Below are 20,241 nucleotides of genomic sequence, written 5' to 3'. Positions count from 1 at the left end.
CGAGCTTCGCTCCATCGGATTCTGAGCCCGACTCATATTGTGACCCACCCCACGCATCCTCGCTGTGGCCGTCATCTCTAACAATTCGCTGCGCGTGGAAGCGTGTGGTTTTCGGGCCCTCGCTCTTCATTGTTTCGCTGTACTTGGGGCACACAGGATCACGCATATAGTGACCTGTCTTTCCGCAAGCAAAGCACGCATTTTCGGCGGCTTTCACACCTGGAGTAGATGGACGTCCTCCTGCTCCAGTGGAATGCTCACGCTTTGAGCTCGAGTGATCACGTCGATTATTTGAGAAATTTCGGCGTGATCCTTGGCTCGCTGACTTGTTACCGTGATTTTGGTGGCTGCGGTCGCGCGATTGCGTTCGGCCGCGGTCTCCATCACGGCGATCCTGCTGGTGGTTCGGCTTGTGGCCTTCACGACCGCTGCGGTCATCCTTTGACGATGGTGTGCTGGACGCCGCACCATACGTTCCCGTACGCGGCGCCGAACTAACCACCCTAAGGGACTCTTCAAGCTGTCGTGCATTCTCGACAATGTCGAGCCATGAGTTGTACTCAGGGTTGATGCTCCGGTTCACGCCCAGGTGAGTGCGAATATTTTCGGGCAACCCATGGAATAGACGGAGCTTCATCTCGTAGTCTGTGGGGTGTTCGATCATTTCGCCTGCACGGCGTTGGAGATCCGAGGCAAATGTGAGTACACCCTTCCGATGCGAGTACATACACTTTGCGAACTCCTCGGTTGCTTTCGCGGCCGTACTGGAGTGCACAAAGTGCGTGTGCATCTTGCAGATGATCTCTTCAAACGACAGATGTGGTACGCCAGGGCGGTCTATTGACTGGGTCCACCAGTCAATCGCTCGTCCTTCAAGGCATGGCCGAATTTGCCGCGAACGATGTTCATCAGCATCAGGGCCGCACAAGTTGTACGCCCTGAGCCAATTCAGGAATCCGTCCAGCCAGAGCACAAATTTCTGGTGGTCATCTTCACCACCGTACTTGTCTGGCATGTCCGGTTTCGGCTGCTTTGCACCCTGAGGCAGTGGAATGCTGCGTCCGCCGACTTTAAAGCGGATGTTCTCCACAATTCGCCGCATCAGCACATCAAGGTGCTGTGTGCCAGGCAATTGTGAATTCGGCGTGGGTGCAGACACATGCGCAGAGGGTACTACTTGCACAGGTTGTCCCTGATAGTAGTAACCACTCGGTGCATGGTTTCTTGTGATTGCGGGGTACGGTGCACGGCTTGCACTTAGGCCAGGAGCATACAAGGTGCTCGATGCCTTTGCGAACCGCGCATTGCTTGCCGCATTGCGGTCGTACGTTGGACGTGATTGCTCAGCTTCGAATCGCAGCTGTTGCTTCGCATCCTCATGTTGCTGATCCAGAATTTGCGTATACGTGGACCGGTAGTCACGGTAGCGATCCTCAGGTGAGGGAGCACGTACAGGAACTTCCGGTTGTGCATACCTTCGCGCGTCCTGGCTCGCAAGAGCGAAATGCGGTGGCTGTTGCCTCCGAATTTCGCTATCACTGTCAGGCAGCGGTTGGGGAGCATTATGCGTGGGTGCAGCCACACTTCGCCGACTTTTATGAGAGGCAGAGCCTTCTATCACAGAGCTATGCGAAGTTCGGCCACTCTCATGTGTTGCATGGCTCCTTTCGTCAATCTGGGACGGCGGCCGCTCAGCGATTGGTGTTGCTGGCCGCAGTGGGTCCTGTTCATGCATAGCGTGGAGCGTGGAGCGGAGCACACAATTCTCTTGCTCGCGTGCTACCTGCTCTCGCTCACGTTCCAGTTCGTGCGCGATCGTAGCTGGGCTTCGGTAGGGCAGTCGTTCAATAAATTTATTTCTACTGATTACCCCGTCGACGTCCAGCAGCGCGCTGGTTGCGTTTCCAAGAACACGGTTCGTACGTGACATGGCGTCATGAATTTCGGCGCCAAGATCACGGTGGAACGCGTCCAATCGTGCCGAAATTGACACCAGGCGGTTGCGGTGTTGCATTAATTCCGCCTGGGTATTTTCGACGGCAGGGCGTGCGGCGTACGCACGCTCGGCAGGCGAGTCTTCAGCGAACCGTCGAGGGTCCGCTGATGGCCCGGCCTGCACACTCGACATAATCGAGTCGTGGTACGTAGAGTAGGAGGCATCTCGCCGCGGGGAAGGTGCGGCAATGGGATACTCACCGAATCCACGTACTCCTGTTGATGTTGAGGCCCGAGGGGTCGGCGTCGGAGGCGTTGTGATAGGCACTCCGGCGTCGCGCACTCGGGCAGATGGGCGATATGTTGTGTCGTCGTCGCTGGGAGCATGCGAACGTGGCGAATGTGATGTTTCGCCGCGTGCAAATGTTGAGCTCGAAGGGCGAGACGGGATTGGGGTGTAGGGACGGCTGCGTGTCGCGCCTGCAGTCATATCGAGGGCTGCAGACGACGACGACGCGCCGAAATGGTCTTGTTGGGGCGACCTGTGACTCATAGTATTCAGTAGACCTCGTGTAGAGGTAGCGGGGAGTCAAAAAAGATGTAAAATGACAATATCACGATCGCACCGGTGCCAGACTCGTCCAAACCTTCGATTGAGGTAACGAATACAGCGGTAGTGCGGGTGGAGGTAAGCTGGCGTCCGTGGGACGCGCGTAGAGTACATAAGAGTCCGTATGGTCTCAGATCGCCCGATCTGATGGCCGAAGTTCGGCGAAATACTTCGCCGAAGTCAAGACGCCCGAGCCCTGCTCGCAGCGTGGCCGAAATTCGGCCGGTACGCCGAACTCCGGCACCGAAATCCGGCACGTCCGCGCCCTGCACGCCCGTACCTTAACAGCCACATATCAGTCGAGATGGGATTCACGCGTTCTGGGCGGCGTACTCGGGGTTCATAATCAATGCTCCTTGTACTGCGGATCTGATCGCGATGTACCGGCGCAAGATCAAGTCACCCCCGCCAGATGGCAGATCTCAGACGAACGCAGTGTAAGAAACGCAGGTCGCCGGTCGGCGTCTTTCTGTGACTGTGGTCAGAGATCTCCACAGCCACAGATACTCGATTGGCTTCAAGTTGGAGTGGCCAATTGCGCACCCACCTATCAAGTCGACTCCCGGTTCACACCGGATCGCTTCGCAGGTATTTGAATAGATCAATCTCGAGGGTTCACCCCCAGAGTCAGACGACCCTCGAGGACACATCCGGGATGAGGGGTACATTCGGATGCTTCGCAGCTTTGTGTGCATGCATGTATATGCTCACATGCAGAAGCTGCAGGATTAATTGCGTCAAGCCAGGCTGGGTTCCAGGGCGGTCGGGGTCAGCACCAACAGAAAGAGGACGCATCAGAATCTGAACGATACAAAGTTAGTTCAATTCTGACTAAGAATGGGTTTAGAATAACGGCTGAGACTGTGGGTAAAGTTGACTCGAGCGGTGGGCCTCGATGCAGGGAAGATAGACTCCGCTTTGAGCGACCGCTCCCTTGCTGGTCGACGACGATGCGCTGGTTGCGCTCATCGAGGCGGTCGGACTTCATGCTGTACGACCTCGGACTGGGATGAATGTTCTCAGCGAGTTTCGCGATGGTAGACGGATTGGGTCGTTTGAGGACAACTGAGCTGAATGCTGACTGTTGCACTTGTGAACACGGCTGATAATTTGGACCCAAAATGCATGACTTGTCACACCAAACGGTCGTCGACTCCGCGCAACGCCTTGTGATAGTGCCGATGGTGGGGGTATGAGGTGATCAAGCCCTGGTGTCAAGCGCCGGCCCAGCATTTGAAAGAAGCTGAGGGTGTTGAGTAAGCAGCGGCTCTTCTGGGCTCTTCTCCGCCCTCAGCTTCTCCTTCCTGCAGCATGCTGGCCCGCCCTAAACAACACTCCTCCCAGCATGATTTCCGTCTTTCCGAACACACGTCATCTTCTCTTGCAACGGCCATTCAGCAACGCCGTTGTTGACGAATAGATGCAGCGAACCCGCGACTATTTCAAGGCCATTAATTTCAATTCTGTCCCACACACGCCGCTTCGAACGGTCTGCTGGACACACGATGGTTGAGGGCAGACCTGTCCAAGGAGTCGTTTAAGCCCGCGGCGCACCATGTGCTCCTGAGTAACATTCCACCATACCTCCTCCCCACCAGCCACACATCAGCCACAACAACTCTTACGATGGCCCCGATCGTCCCACCTTTCACTGCGGAGACGGCACTTCAGAAGGTCAAGGTCGCGCAAGACCTTTGGAACACTAGAAACCCAGAGAAAGTCGCGCTTGCCTATACAGTACGCCCTCCCGCTCGGGCTACAAGTACTTCGCTAGGACCCTGACTGTGGCACCATACAGCCCGACACGATCTGGCGGAACCGCGACTCATTCATGACCGGGCGAGATGAAGTCATCGAGTTCTTGCGCAAGAAGTGGGCAAAGGAGAACGGTTATCGGCTCAGGAAGGAGCTCTTCGCGTTCCAGGACAACAGGATTGCGGTACAGGTGCGTGTCTTCCCGGTACCTTGTATGCGTCCACTTCTCTTCACCCCATCATGAGCTCTTTCATCGAGGGAAGCTTCGAGGCGTCTGTTTCTACCGCGCATCCGGAGGCTGATATCGTGATCCCACCTCCTTTAGTTCTTCTACGAATGGTTTGAGGAGAAGTCGGATGGCGTGAAGCAATGGTACCGCTGCTACGGACTGGAGGTATGTGACCTCCGATATTCCGTACATGCAGCCCTTTTTGACCTACGTTGAACCGACACAGGATTGGACGTTCGCGGAGGACGGCCTCATGCGGAAGCGGCAGATGAGTGGGAACGACGTCCCCATCTCCGACGATGAACGCTGGTTCAAGGACGGCGTTGACCTCAATGTGTTCCCTATTGCCGAGAAACATCTCTAGTGTCCGGCCCTGAACGCCTTTTCTGCGGACGAAGGTGAGACTGCAGGACTGTCCGACTAGGATATCCGCTTTCGCAGCAGCTATGACGACAATGCTCACCAGACTGCATACGCAGGGCTGTCTCTTGGTTCACAAACAACCGAACCTGCTCAAGTTGTACGATATCCGTTGCTGTCGTGTAACAAACCCCCAATCCCATGCAATCTCTTCTCCCGAATACGCTCTACATAGTTGTACAGGGCCGTCATACCCAACCAAAGCAACAGCCGCCAATGCTAGATGACGTCTGGAGATCTGACGGGCTCGCCACCGTCTTCCTTGAAGTGGGCGACAACCCCACTGTCTGGTCATTGCCTGGTCCAGCACCCGACTATGCACTCTTACTTGGACGGTACTCCTCAAAACTTAAGTGGCCACTAGCCTGATAATTCCGGTCCCGATCTCCCGCCGACATATACTCGGTGGCCACAAATTTGACCCGCTACCATGATGCGTCGCACACGGACCGCCTGTCCTTGGTGTGTATATCTCCTGTCATTTATTCCCTAATGGCGAATAACGCGTGGACGACTATGCATATGCATAGACATGACCGAAATGCCTCCGAGCACGGAGGTCGTCACTTGTTCGTGCCGCCTGCGTGGACGTCGACTCTGCAGCAATATCTAGATTGCTTCCACTGAAGCACAACATCCTCGGACACGTTCGGGCAATTCCAACGAGCCTCGATCAACTGAGCCGCAAACCACGTCCAGCGAATTGCCCTGTCCAGTTCACATCAAGGTTTCCAATTGAAGTACATTCGCATGTCCGTGAATATATAATGTAGCGACACAACACACAACATGAGAGACTGATACAAATGTTACACGTACTGTTGACACAAACCGTTATCGAGTGGGTGCGGGCCGGACGGCGCATGCATCGATGACACCGCTCGTCCGACCTCGTACGCGAGGGGAACGCGAGCGTGACGATGTGGGAGCGCCACGAAGCCAACGTGTGCAATCCAAGCGGACGATCTTCCGGTCCCCACCCTCCGTCCTCCTTCCCTTCCATCCGTTCCGGAATCCGAGACCATGCCGCGACATAACATACAGAGCACATACCGGCGGCCCGCCTCCGCGAGACCCGTCTGCCACCGCGCAGCGTGGCATCCGCGAGGGCACGGCCCCCTTGCGGGACCGCGACCCCGTCCGTCTATCGAGACCGCACTACATCTCCATCTCCATCTCCATCCCGTCCCACTCCTCTTCGATCTTCTCGTCCGCGGCCTGCTTCCATCCACGGCTCGTGAACCCGAACCGGCCCGCGCGCACGCCCTCGTCGCCGTCGACGAAGTCCGCGTCACCCATCTCGACCTCCTGGTCTGCGCTCCCGCTGCGGCTGCGCGAGCCCCCGCCCGACCCGGAGCCCGAACGCACCGAGGACCGCGGCAGGCTCCACCCGTCCGAGAACGAGCGGCCCATCGCCGACGCCGAGTACCCAGATGTGGACCCGACAGACGAACGGAACGAGGACTGCGCGAAACCCGAGGTGGACACCGGGGAGCCCCACGCGTCCGAGACGGACGCTCCGCTGACGAACGAGTATGCGCCGTCCGGTTGTTGCGGGGCGTGCCGCGCGCCTCCTGGGACGGGCATGGGCGCGGACCGCGGAGGGCCTGGGAAGCCTTGGCGGATGCGGGCGGGGTCAGGCTCGGGTGTCGCGGTGGGGTCGGTGGGGACGCCAACGACGCCCGGGCGGACGTGCGTTAGACCTCCGCCGGAGGAGGGCAGCGCGTAGTTGTGCAGGCGCGGGCCGGCCGAAGGGGAGCGGCCGAGGCTGGTTGCGGTGCCAGAGCGCGAACCGGAGCGCGACGAGACGGTGCCGAAGCCGGGTGCCGAGGATGTGCTGAGGCTGGCGGAGAGGAGAGAGGGCGCGGGAACGGAGCTCGAGACAGGGTGCGTAAAACTGTGCTCGAGTGATCCAGAGATAGAGACCGAGCGTGGCTTCGAGGGGCGGGGTTCGTGGATGAGGTTCGCCTGGTCTGGAGGAGGGAGGAGACCACCGGAGAGGAAGGAGGGCCAAAGGGAGCGGTCTTCTGGGAGCGATGTGCCTCCCGACGCGGAGGGCGCGAGGTGAGAGAGGATAGCTGCTGCCTGCATTGCTGATGTTCAACCCAGACAGATAGATGACAGACAGTTGCATGCTCACCTCCAACAACTGGACCTGCTGATGTTTGCTGAGAAGGAACTTCGAAGCCTCGCGCCAGTGTGGAGAGTGCTCCCAACGGTGCTTGATCAGACAGGATGGGTGACGGTAAACCTGCGAACTTCAAGATCAGCCTTCTCCATCTACAGAAGCCGCGTCCGACAGAAGTCCCAGCTCGATGGAACGGACCAGCTTGACAACTCTGTGCGCCCGAGGATCTTCGAGGTACGAAGCAGGCGGCAATGTTATGAGCGCGCGAAACTCCGGCGCAACCCTAATCGCCCCCGAAATAGGACACCAAGTGGCAGCAACTATCAAGTTGGACCATGCCACGTACGTCCGCCCAGATCCAGGGCAAGAACGGGGACAAATAAAGCTCAGGACAAAGAATTGGTGACTAACCTTGGAGCAGCTCTCACACTTGAAGATGGTCCCTCTCTTCTTTCCCGACTTGGACACACTGATCCCGGCAGCTTGGATCTCCGCTTTCGCGGCAGACGCCGCGAACGTGTCCTCCAGAGTGATTTCGTCATCTCTCGCCTCGACCTTCGGCACGGGTTCGAAGGCCATCGTCCCGCTTGCCGAGGTGAACGACGTCGCGGCTTGCGGGACGCCCGGCGGGGGCGGAGACCCGGAGAGCGAAAGCGCCGCCAGGGAGGAGAGCGTTGCCGCGGCATTGTGCAACATCGCAGGACTGCAAGCAAGGCAAGGCGTTTGCTCGTGGGGAGAGAGGAGTATTCATAGAGCATGAATAACGCACGAGGGCCGACTATTCGCCTCTCTGGCGTCGCTCATCCGCCTCCGCGCCTGGCCCGTGGACGACAACCTTCGGTGCTTCATCGCGGCGTGGGCCTTGGAAGTGCTCCCGACGCTGTTGGACGCACCGCCCAGGCTGCTGGGGCCGTTGAAGCTGCCAGGGGCTAAGGACATGTCCGCAGAGGTTTCGCCGATGGTGGGAACGGGGTGGGAAATGGCGGCGGCCTCGACGAGGGAGAAGAGACCCTTGCCACCGGTGTCGATCTTTGTCACATAGACTGCAATAAGTTTGCGGAAGAGCGGGGTGGTAGTCGGCAGCAAAGGAAACAGACCTCGGCAACGGTTTCGGCCATGGAGAGGTCGTGAAGGGAGGAGAATGGAGAGTTCAGACGTGGCAGGGAAGAGGAAAGGGTAGATAAAGAGAACGTAGGCTAGATATACATGCGTCGCTGTGCGCGGAAGTGGGTCGCATTGGGCAGTCAGCAGCGAGCGACCATGGTGGACGAGAGCAAGGACGACGGGCTCGAGAGCCGTCTCCGAGGACGCCAGACGCAGGTTCAAAGTCCGCCAAAATTCAGCGCCACACCTTATCCGGCAACTGCCCGCCAATAAAGCTTCCGCACAGCCTCCATGAAGCCTTTCTCCTGCGCCGGACCGCCGTGGAGCAGGTCAAGGAGGCTCGCGAGCGTGTTATCAATTTGATGCAGTCCTTACAGTACCGCACGCTGCAGGCAATTGCCAGGTGTTTTTTCCCGAGCATATGTATCGTCTCCCTGGCGAGTGGCGATGGCAGTACAGACTACAGTACTACCTGATGACAACCTCAGTACGGGGGTCAGGTAGACGATCTCGTACTGTTGCATTTCGACCAAAAGTTCATCGATTTTGGGCGTGACCATGAACTTTTCCAGCCGAAAAAGTTCATGGCCCTGCGTGACCGCGGACATCAAAGTTCACCCTGTTCATGGGCCCCTGTGACACCATGAATGTTCATAGCGCCGGTGGACCCTCTAGCCGCCCGCGACTATACGATGATGATAAACGCGCAATATTGTCAATATCAGAGCTTGTCTAACGGTGTCAACGCTCTCGCTAAAGTGATTATAATGTGTGTTTATTAGGGATTATTGTAGGCTATAATGGCAGTGAATGACAATCGCCCACGCAGATGGGACGCAGGCAGCAGCCTGCACCTGTCACATTGCCTTCACCCGTACCTTTTGAACCTGATACCACGCATCCCTCCATCCGCAAGGATCCTGTCACAGGCGACCTCGAAACGCACGACCCAACCGATAGTCTTGCCATCAATGAGGTTGGGGTAGTGACAGAGCCTGGGGAACTTGATGACATGGACTTTCCATGAGACTTGCATGCATTGGATGGGATGGATTGGGAAGTCTAGATCTGGAAGCATCCCTCGCAGGTCGACGATAAAGAGCATAGGAGGATGGTCGATGTCAACGGTGGGGGTACCAGCTGGGTCTGTTGCCAGAGGCTCGGCGCGCGACTCCCGGCTAAACGCCCCTGAGTACCTAATTTGGAAGGCGACCTCTTCCCACGCAGGCCAGAGAAGAGGACGAAGCTAAAGTAGGTATCCATCGTGATATTTCCAGTCTGACTATCTCAATAGACATGTAATGGCTCCCCTGTTCATAATCCGTCGTTTTTTCGTCGCTCAGGCCGCTGGAACGGCGGCAAATTAGACGCTGTGACATCCCGTGGGCGGAAAGTTCATGGCCCTCCGTGACACTTTGATCGAAAGTTCACGGGCCTCCGTGACGCGTGACATGAACTTTTGGTCGAAATGCAACAGTATCTCCAGGAGAGTAGACAGTACAGTAACATGCAGCCCATGCCAGTGTTTCATGGTCGTTCAGCGGGAGTTGAGGCACGAAATGGAAGTCGTAGGGAGGTCCGAATATTGTTGACTATGGAATGCTGCGCCGCGGTTGATGCACTGATCGCTCGGCCCCAGGAAGCTTGTTCTGGGAGGCGCCCATGTCCGGAGCGCATGCGGCAGCGTGACGCAAGCGCGCTGAGCATACATGGCCCGACGAGCCCACCAGCGCAGGCCAGCCGGGCTCGCCCCGAGAGCATCTGATGCGTAATGGAAGCTCTCCGATTGGCCCACGCGACGCTTGGAGGGCACCTGGAAGGACGGCCTGCAGGGCGAAGGAGCGGGGAGCTGGATGGATGTGCGCTCAGAGTCAGAGGCTCGAGAGACGCGTCGCGCATCCCACCCGGCTGTACTGTATTTAGACCTCGCGGCCTCCTCGCACTTTTGGCTCGACGCCCCGTCCACTCCCTCTCGTCCGCGATGAAGAACCCGCTGCATCCTCCACCCGCCCCGCCAGCGTTCGCGGATGGCAAGCTCGTCCCCGAGGAGTCCTCCAAGTACGTCATCGATCACACCTGCTCTTGGCGCGCCGCTTTGGCTTTTCAACCGTCCTTCCGGGCGCTTGCCCTCGTCCTCTGCCACAATACTCGTGCGGCGGTCATATGCGCTTGCTGACTGCCTACTACCACACAGTCCCTTCTCAAGGCTTTTCTTCTCGTGGTTGGGCCCCTTCCTCGCCGTGGGTTTCTCGCGCCCCCTTCAGAAAGAAGGTGTGTTTGCTGTTCCCAAGATCCCGATGCGCATATAGTTAACATTGGCGCCTAGACTTTTGGACGCTCCCCAACTCCCGCCTGACGGGTCACCTCACTGAACGCGTCGAACATTCATTCTACAGACGATGCCCTCCCGAAGAACGCCCTACGTTCATACGCGACCCTGCTGCCGGTCCACAAGCTTCGGGCGTCTCGCGCCAATCATCCGTGTCCAGCGAGACGCAACACGCCGAGGATGAGAAGCAAGAAGACAAAGCCACCGCAGAGGCGACGAGCAAACGAAAGGCGCACAGCACCCCACCCGAGACCACCAAGTCGGGAAAGCCGAGGAAGTATGACGCCAACCTCGCGATCGCTCTACACAACGTCTTTTGGGTACAATGGTGGACTGCTGGAATCTTCAAGCTCTTTTCTGGTGCGCACATATGTGGTCCTAGGGGGGTTTGACTCGCTAACCATGGTTTCCAGATACCCTCAACACTTGTACTCCCCTGGTGAACCAAGTCCTCCTAACGTGGCTCACCCAGTCATTCGTATATCTCCGTGCCAACGAGGAAGAGCGGGCTGTGATGTCGAAACCACAGGGAATTGGCTACGGTATCGGGCTTGCATTTGGGATCTTCGCGATGCAAGGTAAGCTCCTTTCTTTAAGTTGTGTGCTCCACTTGGTGCTGAATGGGTCGTTTGCAGAGGTGTCCAGTCTGGTATGTACGAAATCCGGCTCAAAACACTTGATTAGCTAAACATCGCAATGTAGCTGTCCAACCACTACCAGATGAGTACGTTGAGTGTTTGTCCTCTTTGATCACGGATGATTTTAACCGAGCGCATTCAGTCGCAATGACCAACGGTCTTTGTCTTCGTACGAGCGTATGTCGTGCTTTTGCTTGTCTCCGTGTGGTCTCTCACCGTCTTTTCAGCTCATTGGAGCAATCTTCCGCAAATCATTGCGCCTTAGTGGCAGAGCTCGAAACGAGCACAGTGTGGGCCAGATCACGACCATGATCTCCACAGACGCTACGAGGTTGGACCGAAACAGCTGGACCCTTCACAAGTACGACATAATCTCTACGCTCTCTCATTTTCACTAACCGTGTTGCAGTTTGTGGATTGCCCCCATCCAGATTGCCCTCGGTATTGGCTTGCTCATCCGCAATGTGGGTCACTTTTTGGGACCCGTCTGCTCACTTGCCTCATCATTTTGCGATAGATCGGTGTCGCCGCCCTCGTTGGGCTCGGGGTACGTTGTTACGCCCATAATCCGTGTGCTTTTTTGACCACGCTTCGTCCAGGTACTGATCATCGGCTTCCCCATCCAACTCATGCTCGCCAAGGTTATGTTCGCGCAACGCAAGAAGGGTGTCGTGCTCACCGACCAGCGCGTCCGTATGTCCAACGAAGTCCTTTCCGGTATACGCCTCATCAAGTATTTCGCCTGGGAGTCGTTCTACTCCCACCATGTCGGCGATCTGCGAGAGCAGGAGATCCGGACCATTCGCCGTCTTGCGTGAGTTGGACCACTGTGCGCATCTCGTGCATGCTTGGACTGACGTTAACCTTCGTGGGATATTTCAGCGCAGCGCGGTCCGTCCTGATCGGTGTAGTCACCGTCGTGCCAATCATAGCAACCGTCCTGTCGATTGTGCGTACCCCCAAAGCTTATTGCTCCACAACTGACTCACTCGCGCCGTCGAATGCGTTCCATCCCGGCAGGTGACGTACTCCCTCATCAGTGACAGCTTCGATGTCGCGATAGTGTTCTCGTCTGTGCAATTCTTGGGGGTGAGTCATTCCGAGTCAATGAGGGATCAAGCCGCGGGCGTACGCAATGGCGGCGCAGCCCACGGCTCCTCAGGCTAATTCTCTGCAATTGCACCCGCTTACATCCGTCCTCACTAGATCATCCGGCTCCCCCTGACCCTGCTCCCGCTCGTCCTCGCGTCGGTGACAGACGCGCTCGTCGCGCTCGGCCGTATCTCGAAATTCCTCCGGGCGGAAGAGCTCGAAGTGCCCTACCTCGTCGACAACGACGCCGCCGACGCGATTGCTGTGGATGGCGACTTCACCTGGGAGACCGTGCGCAAGGCCTCCGACGAGTCGCCCAAGTTCGGTCACGGGCGTAGTGGACAGCGTAGCGGCAAGGGAAGTCGTAAGAGCAGCCCATCCCGGGCGGACAAGCGCAAGGAGAAGGAGAAGCGGAAGGGTAAGGGCAAGGATTCCGTTCTCCCGACAGTCACCGATGGCACCGAAGGCGAGGTGGAAAAGGGCAAAAAGGCGGAGGAAGAGAAGCCGTTTGCGCTCAACGCTCTCAAGCTGAACATTCCCAAGGGCTCGTTCGTGGCGATCGTCGGTCGAGTAGGTTCCGGAAAGGTGTGCTTATATCGTCTGCTGGTCGACGTGTGGCAGCTCACATGCATGGCGTCCTTGTGATTGTAGAGCTCTCTTCTCCAGGCGTTGATCGGAGAGATGCGCAAGAACCGTGGCGACTGTGTCTTCTCGTCGACGGCCGCGTACGTCCCTCAGACGGCGTGGATCATGAACGCGACCCTCCGGCAGAACGTCACCTTCGGCGAGGAAGACGATGAGACCAAGTGAGCGGACCTCCCCGCCCTATCCCTTGATGTTTTCTTATCACATACCGGCAGATTCCGCGAGATCATCAGAGCTTCCTGCCTCGAGCCCGACCTCGGGATGCTCCCGAACGGCGAGGAGACCGAAATCGGCGAGAAGGGCATCAACCTCTCCGGCGGTCAGAAAGCCCGCGTCTCCCTCGCGCGCGCTGCATACTCGGGCGCGGACATCGTGCTCATGGACGACTCGCTCTCCGCCGTCGACGCCTACGTCGGCAAGACCCTCCTCGACACCCTCCTCCTCAACGGCCCGCTCGCGACGAAGACGAGGGTGCTCGTCACGCACACGCTCCACGTCCTCGACCGCACGGACTACATCTACGTCATGGACGAGGGCCAGATCGTCGAGCAGGGCACGTACGCGGACCTAATGGCGAACGGCCCGGCGTTTTCGCGGTTGATGGAGGAGTACGGGTCGCTCGACCGCCAGGACGACGACGTGGTGGCGGCAACCAAGAAGAAGAGGGCGGCGGCGGATGCGAAGGCGGCGGAGGCCGGACTCGATGCCAAGGTGCCGGTGAAGGCGACCCAGGGGCTCATGCAAGAGGAGGAGCGGATGACGGGCGCGGTTGACTGGTCGGTCTACATGCGGTACTTCCGGTTCTGTGGGGGCGTGATGGTCTTCCCACTCGTGCTCATGTGGATCGTGCTCGCGCAGGGCGCACAAGGTGCGTCGGTGTGGGCTCTGTTGACGTTCAATGTGCGCGCTGACTTGGATCACAGTCGGTAACACGCTCTTCCTTGGGTTTTGGACGTCGTCGACGATCTCGGGTTTCTCCCAGTCGGATTACATCGGGACGTACACGGCGCTTGGTGTCGGTAGCGGTCTGTTCACGTTCTTGCTGAGTTTGACTATCAGGTGAGCGTCGCCTCCCTCGGGGAAACATTGACGACGTGCTGACGAGCGTTGTCTCTAGTTTGGCAAGCTTGACTGGCGGTCTCAGGATGTACAAGACGGCCTTCACCGCTGTCGTCCGCTCGCCCGTCTCGTTCTTCGACACCACCCCTCTTGGTACGTTCGGCGTCCTCGATAGGTGGATGGCATTGATGCTTGCATCTCTAGGTCGGATCATGTCGCGACTGTCCAAGGATCAGGACACGATCGACACGGAACTATCTATAATTGCCATCCAGCTCTTCAGCACTGCCAGGTCAGTCCGCCCATGCGGTGTGATTCTATCACCAGACTGAATATCGGTGTAGCAATGTTTTCGGAACGGCCGGCCTAGTCTTCTACACCTTCCCCTACCTCGGCATCATCTTTGCCCCCATGATCATCCTCTACTACTCTGCTGCCCTCTACTATCGGCGCAGTTCTGTCGAGGCGAAGCGTATCGACTCTCTTCTGCGTTCGCTCTTGTATGCGTCTTACTCTGAGACTCTCACCGGCCTGAGCACTGTTCGTGCCTACCGCTGGCAAGTGAGTTGTCTTGACCTGTCTTGATGTGATTTAGACCCATGCTAATGGTTCCCTTATAGGACCGATTTGTGAACAAATCGAACGAAGGCCTCGACCAGGAAAACCGTGCATACTACATGACAATTGCCATACAGCGTTGGCTTGCAGTCCGCCTCGACGTCCTCGGCAACATCCTCATCCTCGGCATCTGTCTCTTCGCGGCCGGCTTCCGGTCGTCCGTCGACCCCAGCAAGATTGGAGTCGTGCTCTCGTATACCCTCAGTAGTAAGTTCTGTTCCCAAGCCTTACTGTCTTATCACTAACCATCGACTCCTCGTTCCATCGCAGTTACCCAGATGTTCTGTGAGTAGCTTGCAATGGCATTTCTGAGCATCTGCTGACGTCAAATCATCTCAGCGACAATGGTGTCTACCTACGCACAGAACGAGCAGAACTTCAACGCCGTCGAGAGAGTGCTCTACTACACTGATCTTCCGTCCGAGGGCGCGGCGACCACCCCCGACGATCCTCCGCCGTCCTGGCCCGCGCACGGTGAGATCAAGTTCAAGGACGTCGAGATGGCGTACCGTCCAGGTCTCCCTCCGGTCCTCAAGGGTGTCTCGTTTGACGTCAAGCCCGGGGAGAAGGTCCGTACCATTTCGCTTCTCGTTCTCACTCTAGCAGCTTTCGGTTGGTTGCTGACGGTGTCGATAACAGGTCGGCATCGTCGGGCGTACGGGCGCAGGCAAGAGCTCGCTCCTACAGGCGCTCTTTCGGATTGTCAACGTCCAAGCGGTGCCATCGAAATCGACAACGTGGACATCGCGAAGATCGGGCTCGACACGCTCCGTGAAAGGCTCGCGCTCGTCCCACAGGACAGTTTGCTGTTCAAGGGTACGCTTCGGGACAACATGTGAGCCTCAGACACCGATCTCTTAGCTAAGTGGAACCGACGCTAACGTTGTCGGAATAGTGATCCGCAAAACACTCGGACGGACGCTGAGCTGCTGGATTCGCTGCGGCGTGCGTGGCTCCTGCCGAAGGAGGGCACCCCGGTCGATGCGACGACGGAAGCGAAGTTCAGCCTCGATTCGCCAGTTAGCGATGAGGGGTCCAACTACAGCGCGGGCGAGAAGCAACTGCTCGCGCTGTGCAGGGCGTTGGTCAAGAACAGCCGCATCATTGTCCTCGTGAGTTCTCATCATCCGTGGGCTCCATCTGGCACCGGCATTGACATGCGCATCAGGACGAGGCGACGAGCAGCGTCGATGTCGAGACGGATGCAAAGGTGCAGCGGACGATCCAGACCGAGTTCTCGTCCTCGACGCTTCTGTGCATCGCCCACCGACTGAACACCATCGGTGCGCCTTTCCTCCCCTTCCTTCTTCCCACAAACGTGCTCACTAGTCCCGCACACCAGTCTACTACGACCGCATCCTCGTCATGGACGCCGGCAAGGTCGTCGAGTACGACTCGCCCCTCGCGCTCTTCGACCGCCCGGACTCGGTCTTCCGCTCCCTCTGCAACGAGGCCAACCTCTCCCGCCAGGACGTCCTCCGCATCCGCGCCTCCGTCCAGGCCGGCGGCCGCGGCGCGCTCTCCCTCGTGCCCTCCGCGCTCCCCTCGGCCGTTCCCTCAGCCGTGCCGTCGATCCACGAGAAGGCAGAACCCGCCGTGGGCGCGACGGAGCCGCCGCCGACGGCGGTCGCGGAGGTGATGCCCGAGTCAGGGGCGTCGCAGCCATACCTGTAGAGGCGTCTCGCTGCGGCGCCCGGTCTCCACGGGACATTCAGCATTCCCTTCCCGACGTCTATATCCGTCCGCTTTCGGTGTCTCGTCGCTCTCCGCTTGCTATCCTAATACCAGCTCATAGATTATCCACCCGCAGCGCACGGACCTTGATTCCCTATTAGCTAGTAGTTACTCGCGCGCTGCACGCGTGTTCGAGATGTACATCACTTTGTGCGATATTCTTGGGTTTGGGCTGCGCAATGTTATACCATCTGATGAGGATTACGAGACACGGGACCAGAGCCTCGAAAGACGGAAAAAACATCTTGGGCATTCATTCACGCTCGCACTTGAGCATTTGGGTTTTTGCTTCTAGGAGCAGCTTTGAAGCTCCATTCAATTGGGCTCCGGAACCAGTTATGCTATCCCAGTACGGGTAGAGTTAGTGTGAACGGACGGGTTGAGATTGGACAGAGGAGAGCGCATGCGTGTGTGTAGAAGCAGAGAGCGCAGAGCGTGTTGCTAGATCTGACGAGAGAGAGGGGACGCGAGGTGGACGGAGGCGAGAGAGACGGGCTAGCTAACGAGGAGAGCAGGTGCGGGTGCGGGGGCGAGATGGGGTCTACTACACTACAACGGGAAGCGGATGTACAGTAAAAGGGGGCGCGAGACTTCGAACTGCTGACAGATTCCTTTCCACCCCCCCCCCCTCCTCCTCCTTCCGAACATCCAAACAAAGAAAGCGGGGGGGAGAGAGAGAGAGCGGCGCCAAATTCCGGAATTTGCGTAGGCGATCAGTAGAGTAGAGCCGGAGCCAAGAGGGGGTGTGGGTGTGGGCCGCCGAGCAACGTGTACATTGATGTTGGTCGGGCGTCGCCGCGCCGCGCCGGAGCCCGAGACCAAGCAGGGGCAAGGGCAGGCGATAACGGTTAGAGGTCGAGTGAGGGAATGAGTGTGGGCCGGGGATCCGAGCACAGGTCGGAGCGTCCGTGAGAGGTGGGCTAGGTACGAATAGGTACAGCTAGGTGGGGCTTGTAGGATACGCGAATTCGAGTGGGGGCGTACTGTTAAAATAGTAGGGGATGGTGGGTGGAGGGCGGGGGGAGGAAGAGGGCAGCGCGGCGGGTGATATGGACAATTTTAGTTATAGTCCGTGCGGAGCTGCGGCACTTTAGTCCTCGAGGCCCTTGGCTTCGCGGATGACCTTGACGGCCTGCGCGGAGCGGGGGCGGATGTCGTACTTGAACGGCTTCAGCGTCCTGTGACGTTGCCACTCCTCGTCAGCCTCTATCCACGCACACTGATGCAAGACGGAGAAGACGCACGTGAAGACCGAGTTGTCGTATACGACCTCGGGCTCGATGACGTTGCCGAACTCGTCGACCGCCTTGGTGATATCAAAGCCGGAGAGCATCGACGCAATGGCGATCCAGAGTGACGCGTCGATCATGAACGACCCGGGACACCGCCGGCGACCGAAACCGAAGACGTAGTTGCGGATGTCGCGCTTGTGCGCCATCTCCTCGTCGACCTCCTCGAGGAAGCGCTCTGGGTCGAACGCGTCGGGGTTGGGGAACACAGCCGGGTCGCGCACCATGTTGCTGCGAGGACGGGCGGTCAGCTGGCCGAACGGGTGTTCAAAGAACAGACCAGATGTACGCACTAGTTGTTGCCGAAGACGAGCGTGCCCTTGGGGATGAACATATCCTTGTACACGTTGTCCTCTGTGATCCGACGGGGCAGGCCGAGTGGGACCGGCGAGGCGATGCGGAGGCACTCCTTCACGACCGCGTCGACGTATGGCAGGTGTGGGCGGTCCCCGAACGTGGGCAGACGGCCGCTACCGATGACCGCGTCGATCTCCTTCTGCGCGCGGTGCATGATCTCGGGGTGCTGCGCCATCGCGAGGAAAAAGTGTGAGATCGTGGCGCGCGTCTGTGGGTGCCATGGGAGAGCGTATCAGCACGAGGCACACCCGGCGTGTGAGGAGGCGAGATCACTTACGGTATCGAAGCTCGCTGAAGATTTCAACCCGGAGATAGGTGAGCATTCGCGCGAGAAGCATGCCGGACAGGCGCGGAGCGCTCACTCACCAGCATAGAGGGAGTTGGCGGTCCACCGGATGTCGAACTCGCGCTGGGAGCCGACGATCTGGTCCTTGTTCTCCAACTTTGAGTCCTCAAGGAGCATAGTCACGTAGCAGGGGACGGCGGTGCCTTTGCGCTGAAATCGCAATCAAGGGTAAGTATATGCGCGCAGAGATAACGGCGAAGTGGAAGCATACCATCTCCTCGAGGGTGAAGTCGAAGGGCTGGTTGACGAACGCCTCCATCTTGTCCTTCCACACAGCAGCGTCGCGCTTGAACTGCGTGCCAGGGAACCACGTCGGGAGGTGCTTCACTGTACCCGGAGTTAGCTCCCTGTCCTCGCTGTCTACCAGACAGCCATGGCCACTCACGCGCAGGGATCAAGTCGACAATCCACACTATGCCTGCAGCCGCGATCCTGTTCGAGAGGATGTCGAGCGCCTCGTCCGCCATGTCGAGCAGGCGGTCCGCGGCCGAGATGACCCGGTAGCCGTAAACGATCAGGAGCGTCAGGCCTCCCGTGTACCGGCGGACCATGTTAAGCGAATCCTCGGGTGCGTTGAGGATGCCCTGGAGGAGGGAATGCGTCTGGATCTCAAGCAGAGGGTGGTAGGCGTCGATGCGGTTCGCGCCGAGCGCCTGGAGCATGAGCTTGCGCTGGCGGCGGAGGCGGTCGCCATACGGTGTGAGGCCGATCTGGGGGCGAGAACGTGCGGGTGAGTGAGACTGCGTTTAACAGATCGAAGACGAAGCCTACCATGTTCTCGCAGCCGCAACTGAAAACGGGCGCATATAGTCGCGTCAGAAAACTGGGCCAACGGCGACAGAGAACACCGATAAGAACTTACAGCTCGCCGGCCATGACCATCTTCGGCTTGTCCGAGTAGATCGCGCCGCGCTTCTCGAGCAGGTCGACGGCGGCATCGTGGGTGTTGATGAACAGGATGCCCTGCCCGAAAATGTTGAGGTAGACGAGCTCGCCTAAACCAGAGCCCCCGTCAGCAACGATACTCGGCCACGAGCGCACGGAACGCGATCGAGATCGCGATCGGAGGGAAAAGGCGCAGCCGGAGAGCCGGTGGGGGACAATGAACGCCATCGGCAGATGGGGGACTGGATGAGGAGGTAAGATAAACAGGACACGCACCGTACTGCTTCGCCCACTTGGTGGCCTCGAACCAGAGACCGGTGAGGGCCATGTCACGCAGGTTGCCGATGATGGGGAGCGGCTTGGGGCCTGGGGGAAGGGAGAGGCGGTTCTTCTTCTGCTGGAGACCGACCCAGACGCAGGAGATGGCGACGGCGGTCGCGAGCCACATGAAGGTAGACATGTTGAGGAGTGTTGTGGAAGTAGTATGCAGAAGAAGGGGTGCGCGAGGGGGTGAGTGACTGGCGAAGGTCAATCACACCGGGTGAGTGGTTGAGTGGGGGAGTGTCGCGCAGAGAGAGGCCGCAAACGGGGGTGCGACACCGGGGTGGTCGGGAGTAGATATGCGAAGTGGTCGGGGAGAGGGAGGGGGAATGGAAGAGAGAAGCCCGCGGGGTGGGATATATGCGAACGGGTCGCGTCGGCCGGGACCCTCGCACCCTCTGGGGGATGACCAACTCTAAATTGTGCGCGACAGACTGGGAGTCGGGCGCAGGCCCTGCGCGACTTACGTTCGCTGATGGCGCACGAAGCGAGAGCGGCGCGTCCGACTCCCAAACGTCGCTCCAGACAGCCGTGCGCGCGTGTGCACGCGAGAAGCACAAGCGTTGTTCCGACCGCGGCCTCGCGCGAGCACCTCGCACGCACCCACAACCCGCGCCGCTGTCTCCCCTGCGCTGCCCGCTGCCCGCTCCCGTTCTGCGCACGCGGCAGCGAAAACAAGGTCGCAAGGGAGCGCGGCGGGCGGCGGGCAGGGAGGGGCCAGGGCGACGAAGACAAACGAGTGGACGA

General features: G+C 58.6%; 4 protein-coding genes across 4 annotated transcripts; 2 read left to right on the top strand and 2 right to left on the bottom strand.

The window, feature by feature from the left end:
• Nucleotides 1-4,171: 4,171 nt before the first annotated feature.
• Nucleotides 4,172-4,893, top strand: BXZ73DRAFT_52549 (uncharacterized protein; the record flags this gene model as incomplete). Its single annotated transcript, XM_048020831.1, has 4 exons — nucleotides 4,172-4,282; nucleotides 4,344-4,490; nucleotides 4,626-4,694; nucleotides 4,756-4,893. The coding sequence occupies 4 exons, from the start codon at nucleotides 4,172-4,174 to the stop codon at nucleotides 4,891-4,893; spliced, it is 465 nt and encodes a 154-aa protein (XP_047874246.1).
• Nucleotides 4,894-6,107: 1,214 nt separating this feature from the next.
• Nucleotides 6,108-8,195, bottom strand: BXZ73DRAFT_92088 (uncharacterized protein; the record flags this gene model as incomplete). The annotated part of the gene is made up of 5 exons (XM_048026237.1): nucleotides 6,108-7,034; nucleotides 7,090-7,200; nucleotides 7,489-7,780; nucleotides 7,847-8,106; nucleotides 8,175-8,195. 5 exons carry the CDS (start codon nucleotides 8,193-8,195, stop codon nucleotides 6,108-6,110), a joined length of 1,611 nt encoding a protein of 536 aa, XP_047874245.1.
• Nucleotides 8,196-10,162: 1,967 nt separating this feature from the next.
• On the top strand, nucleotides 10,163-16,236 carry BXZ73DRAFT_104968 (multidrug resistance-associated ABC transporter; the record flags this gene model as incomplete). Its single annotated transcript, XM_048016082.1, has 27 exons — nucleotides 10,163-10,239; nucleotides 10,376-10,452; nucleotides 10,508-10,870; nucleotides 10,924-11,088; nucleotides 11,146-11,159; nucleotides 11,213-11,234; nucleotides 11,291-11,325; nucleotides 11,376-11,509; nucleotides 11,558-11,612; nucleotides 11,666-11,695; nucleotides 11,748-11,962; nucleotides 12,031-12,097; nucleotides 12,169-12,237; nucleotides 12,355-12,825; nucleotides 12,892-13,046; nucleotides 13,101-13,753; nucleotides 13,809-13,944; nucleotides 14,003-14,097; nucleotides 14,149-14,236; nucleotides 14,289-14,505; nucleotides 14,565-14,769; nucleotides 14,833-14,847; nucleotides 14,902-15,135; nucleotides 15,202-15,397; nucleotides 15,458-15,674; nucleotides 15,731-15,845; nucleotides 15,905-16,236. 27 exons carry the CDS (start codon nucleotides 10,163-10,165, stop codon nucleotides 16,234-16,236), a joined length of 4,452 nt encoding a protein of 1,483 aa, XP_047874244.1.
• Nucleotides 16,237-17,386: 1,150 nt separating this feature from the next.
• On the bottom strand, nucleotides 17,387-19,633 carry BXZ73DRAFT_104967 (cytochrome P450; the record flags this gene model as incomplete). The annotated part of the gene is made up of 10 exons (XM_048016081.1): nucleotides 17,387-17,474; nucleotides 17,541-17,816; nucleotides 17,879-18,150; nucleotides 18,220-18,233; nucleotides 18,309-18,438; nucleotides 18,500-18,615; nucleotides 18,674-18,998; nucleotides 19,060-19,078; nucleotides 19,151-19,283; nucleotides 19,450-19,633. 10 exons carry the CDS (start codon nucleotides 19,631-19,633, stop codon nucleotides 17,387-17,389), a joined length of 1,557 nt encoding a protein of 518 aa, XP_047874243.1.
• Between the last annotated feature and the right edge of the window lie 608 nt (nucleotides 19,634-20,241).

The sequence above is a fragment of the Epithele typhae genome (genome assembly GCF_022376455.1).
Source record: "Epithele typhae strain CBS 203.58 chromosome Unknown BXZ73scaffold_58, whole genome shotgun sequence".
NCBI classification, from domain to species: Eukaryota; Fungi; Basidiomycota; class Agaricomycetes; order Polyporales; family Epitheliaceae; genus Epithele; species Epithele typhae.
This window is presented reverse-complemented; position numbering and strand designations above follow the sequence as displayed.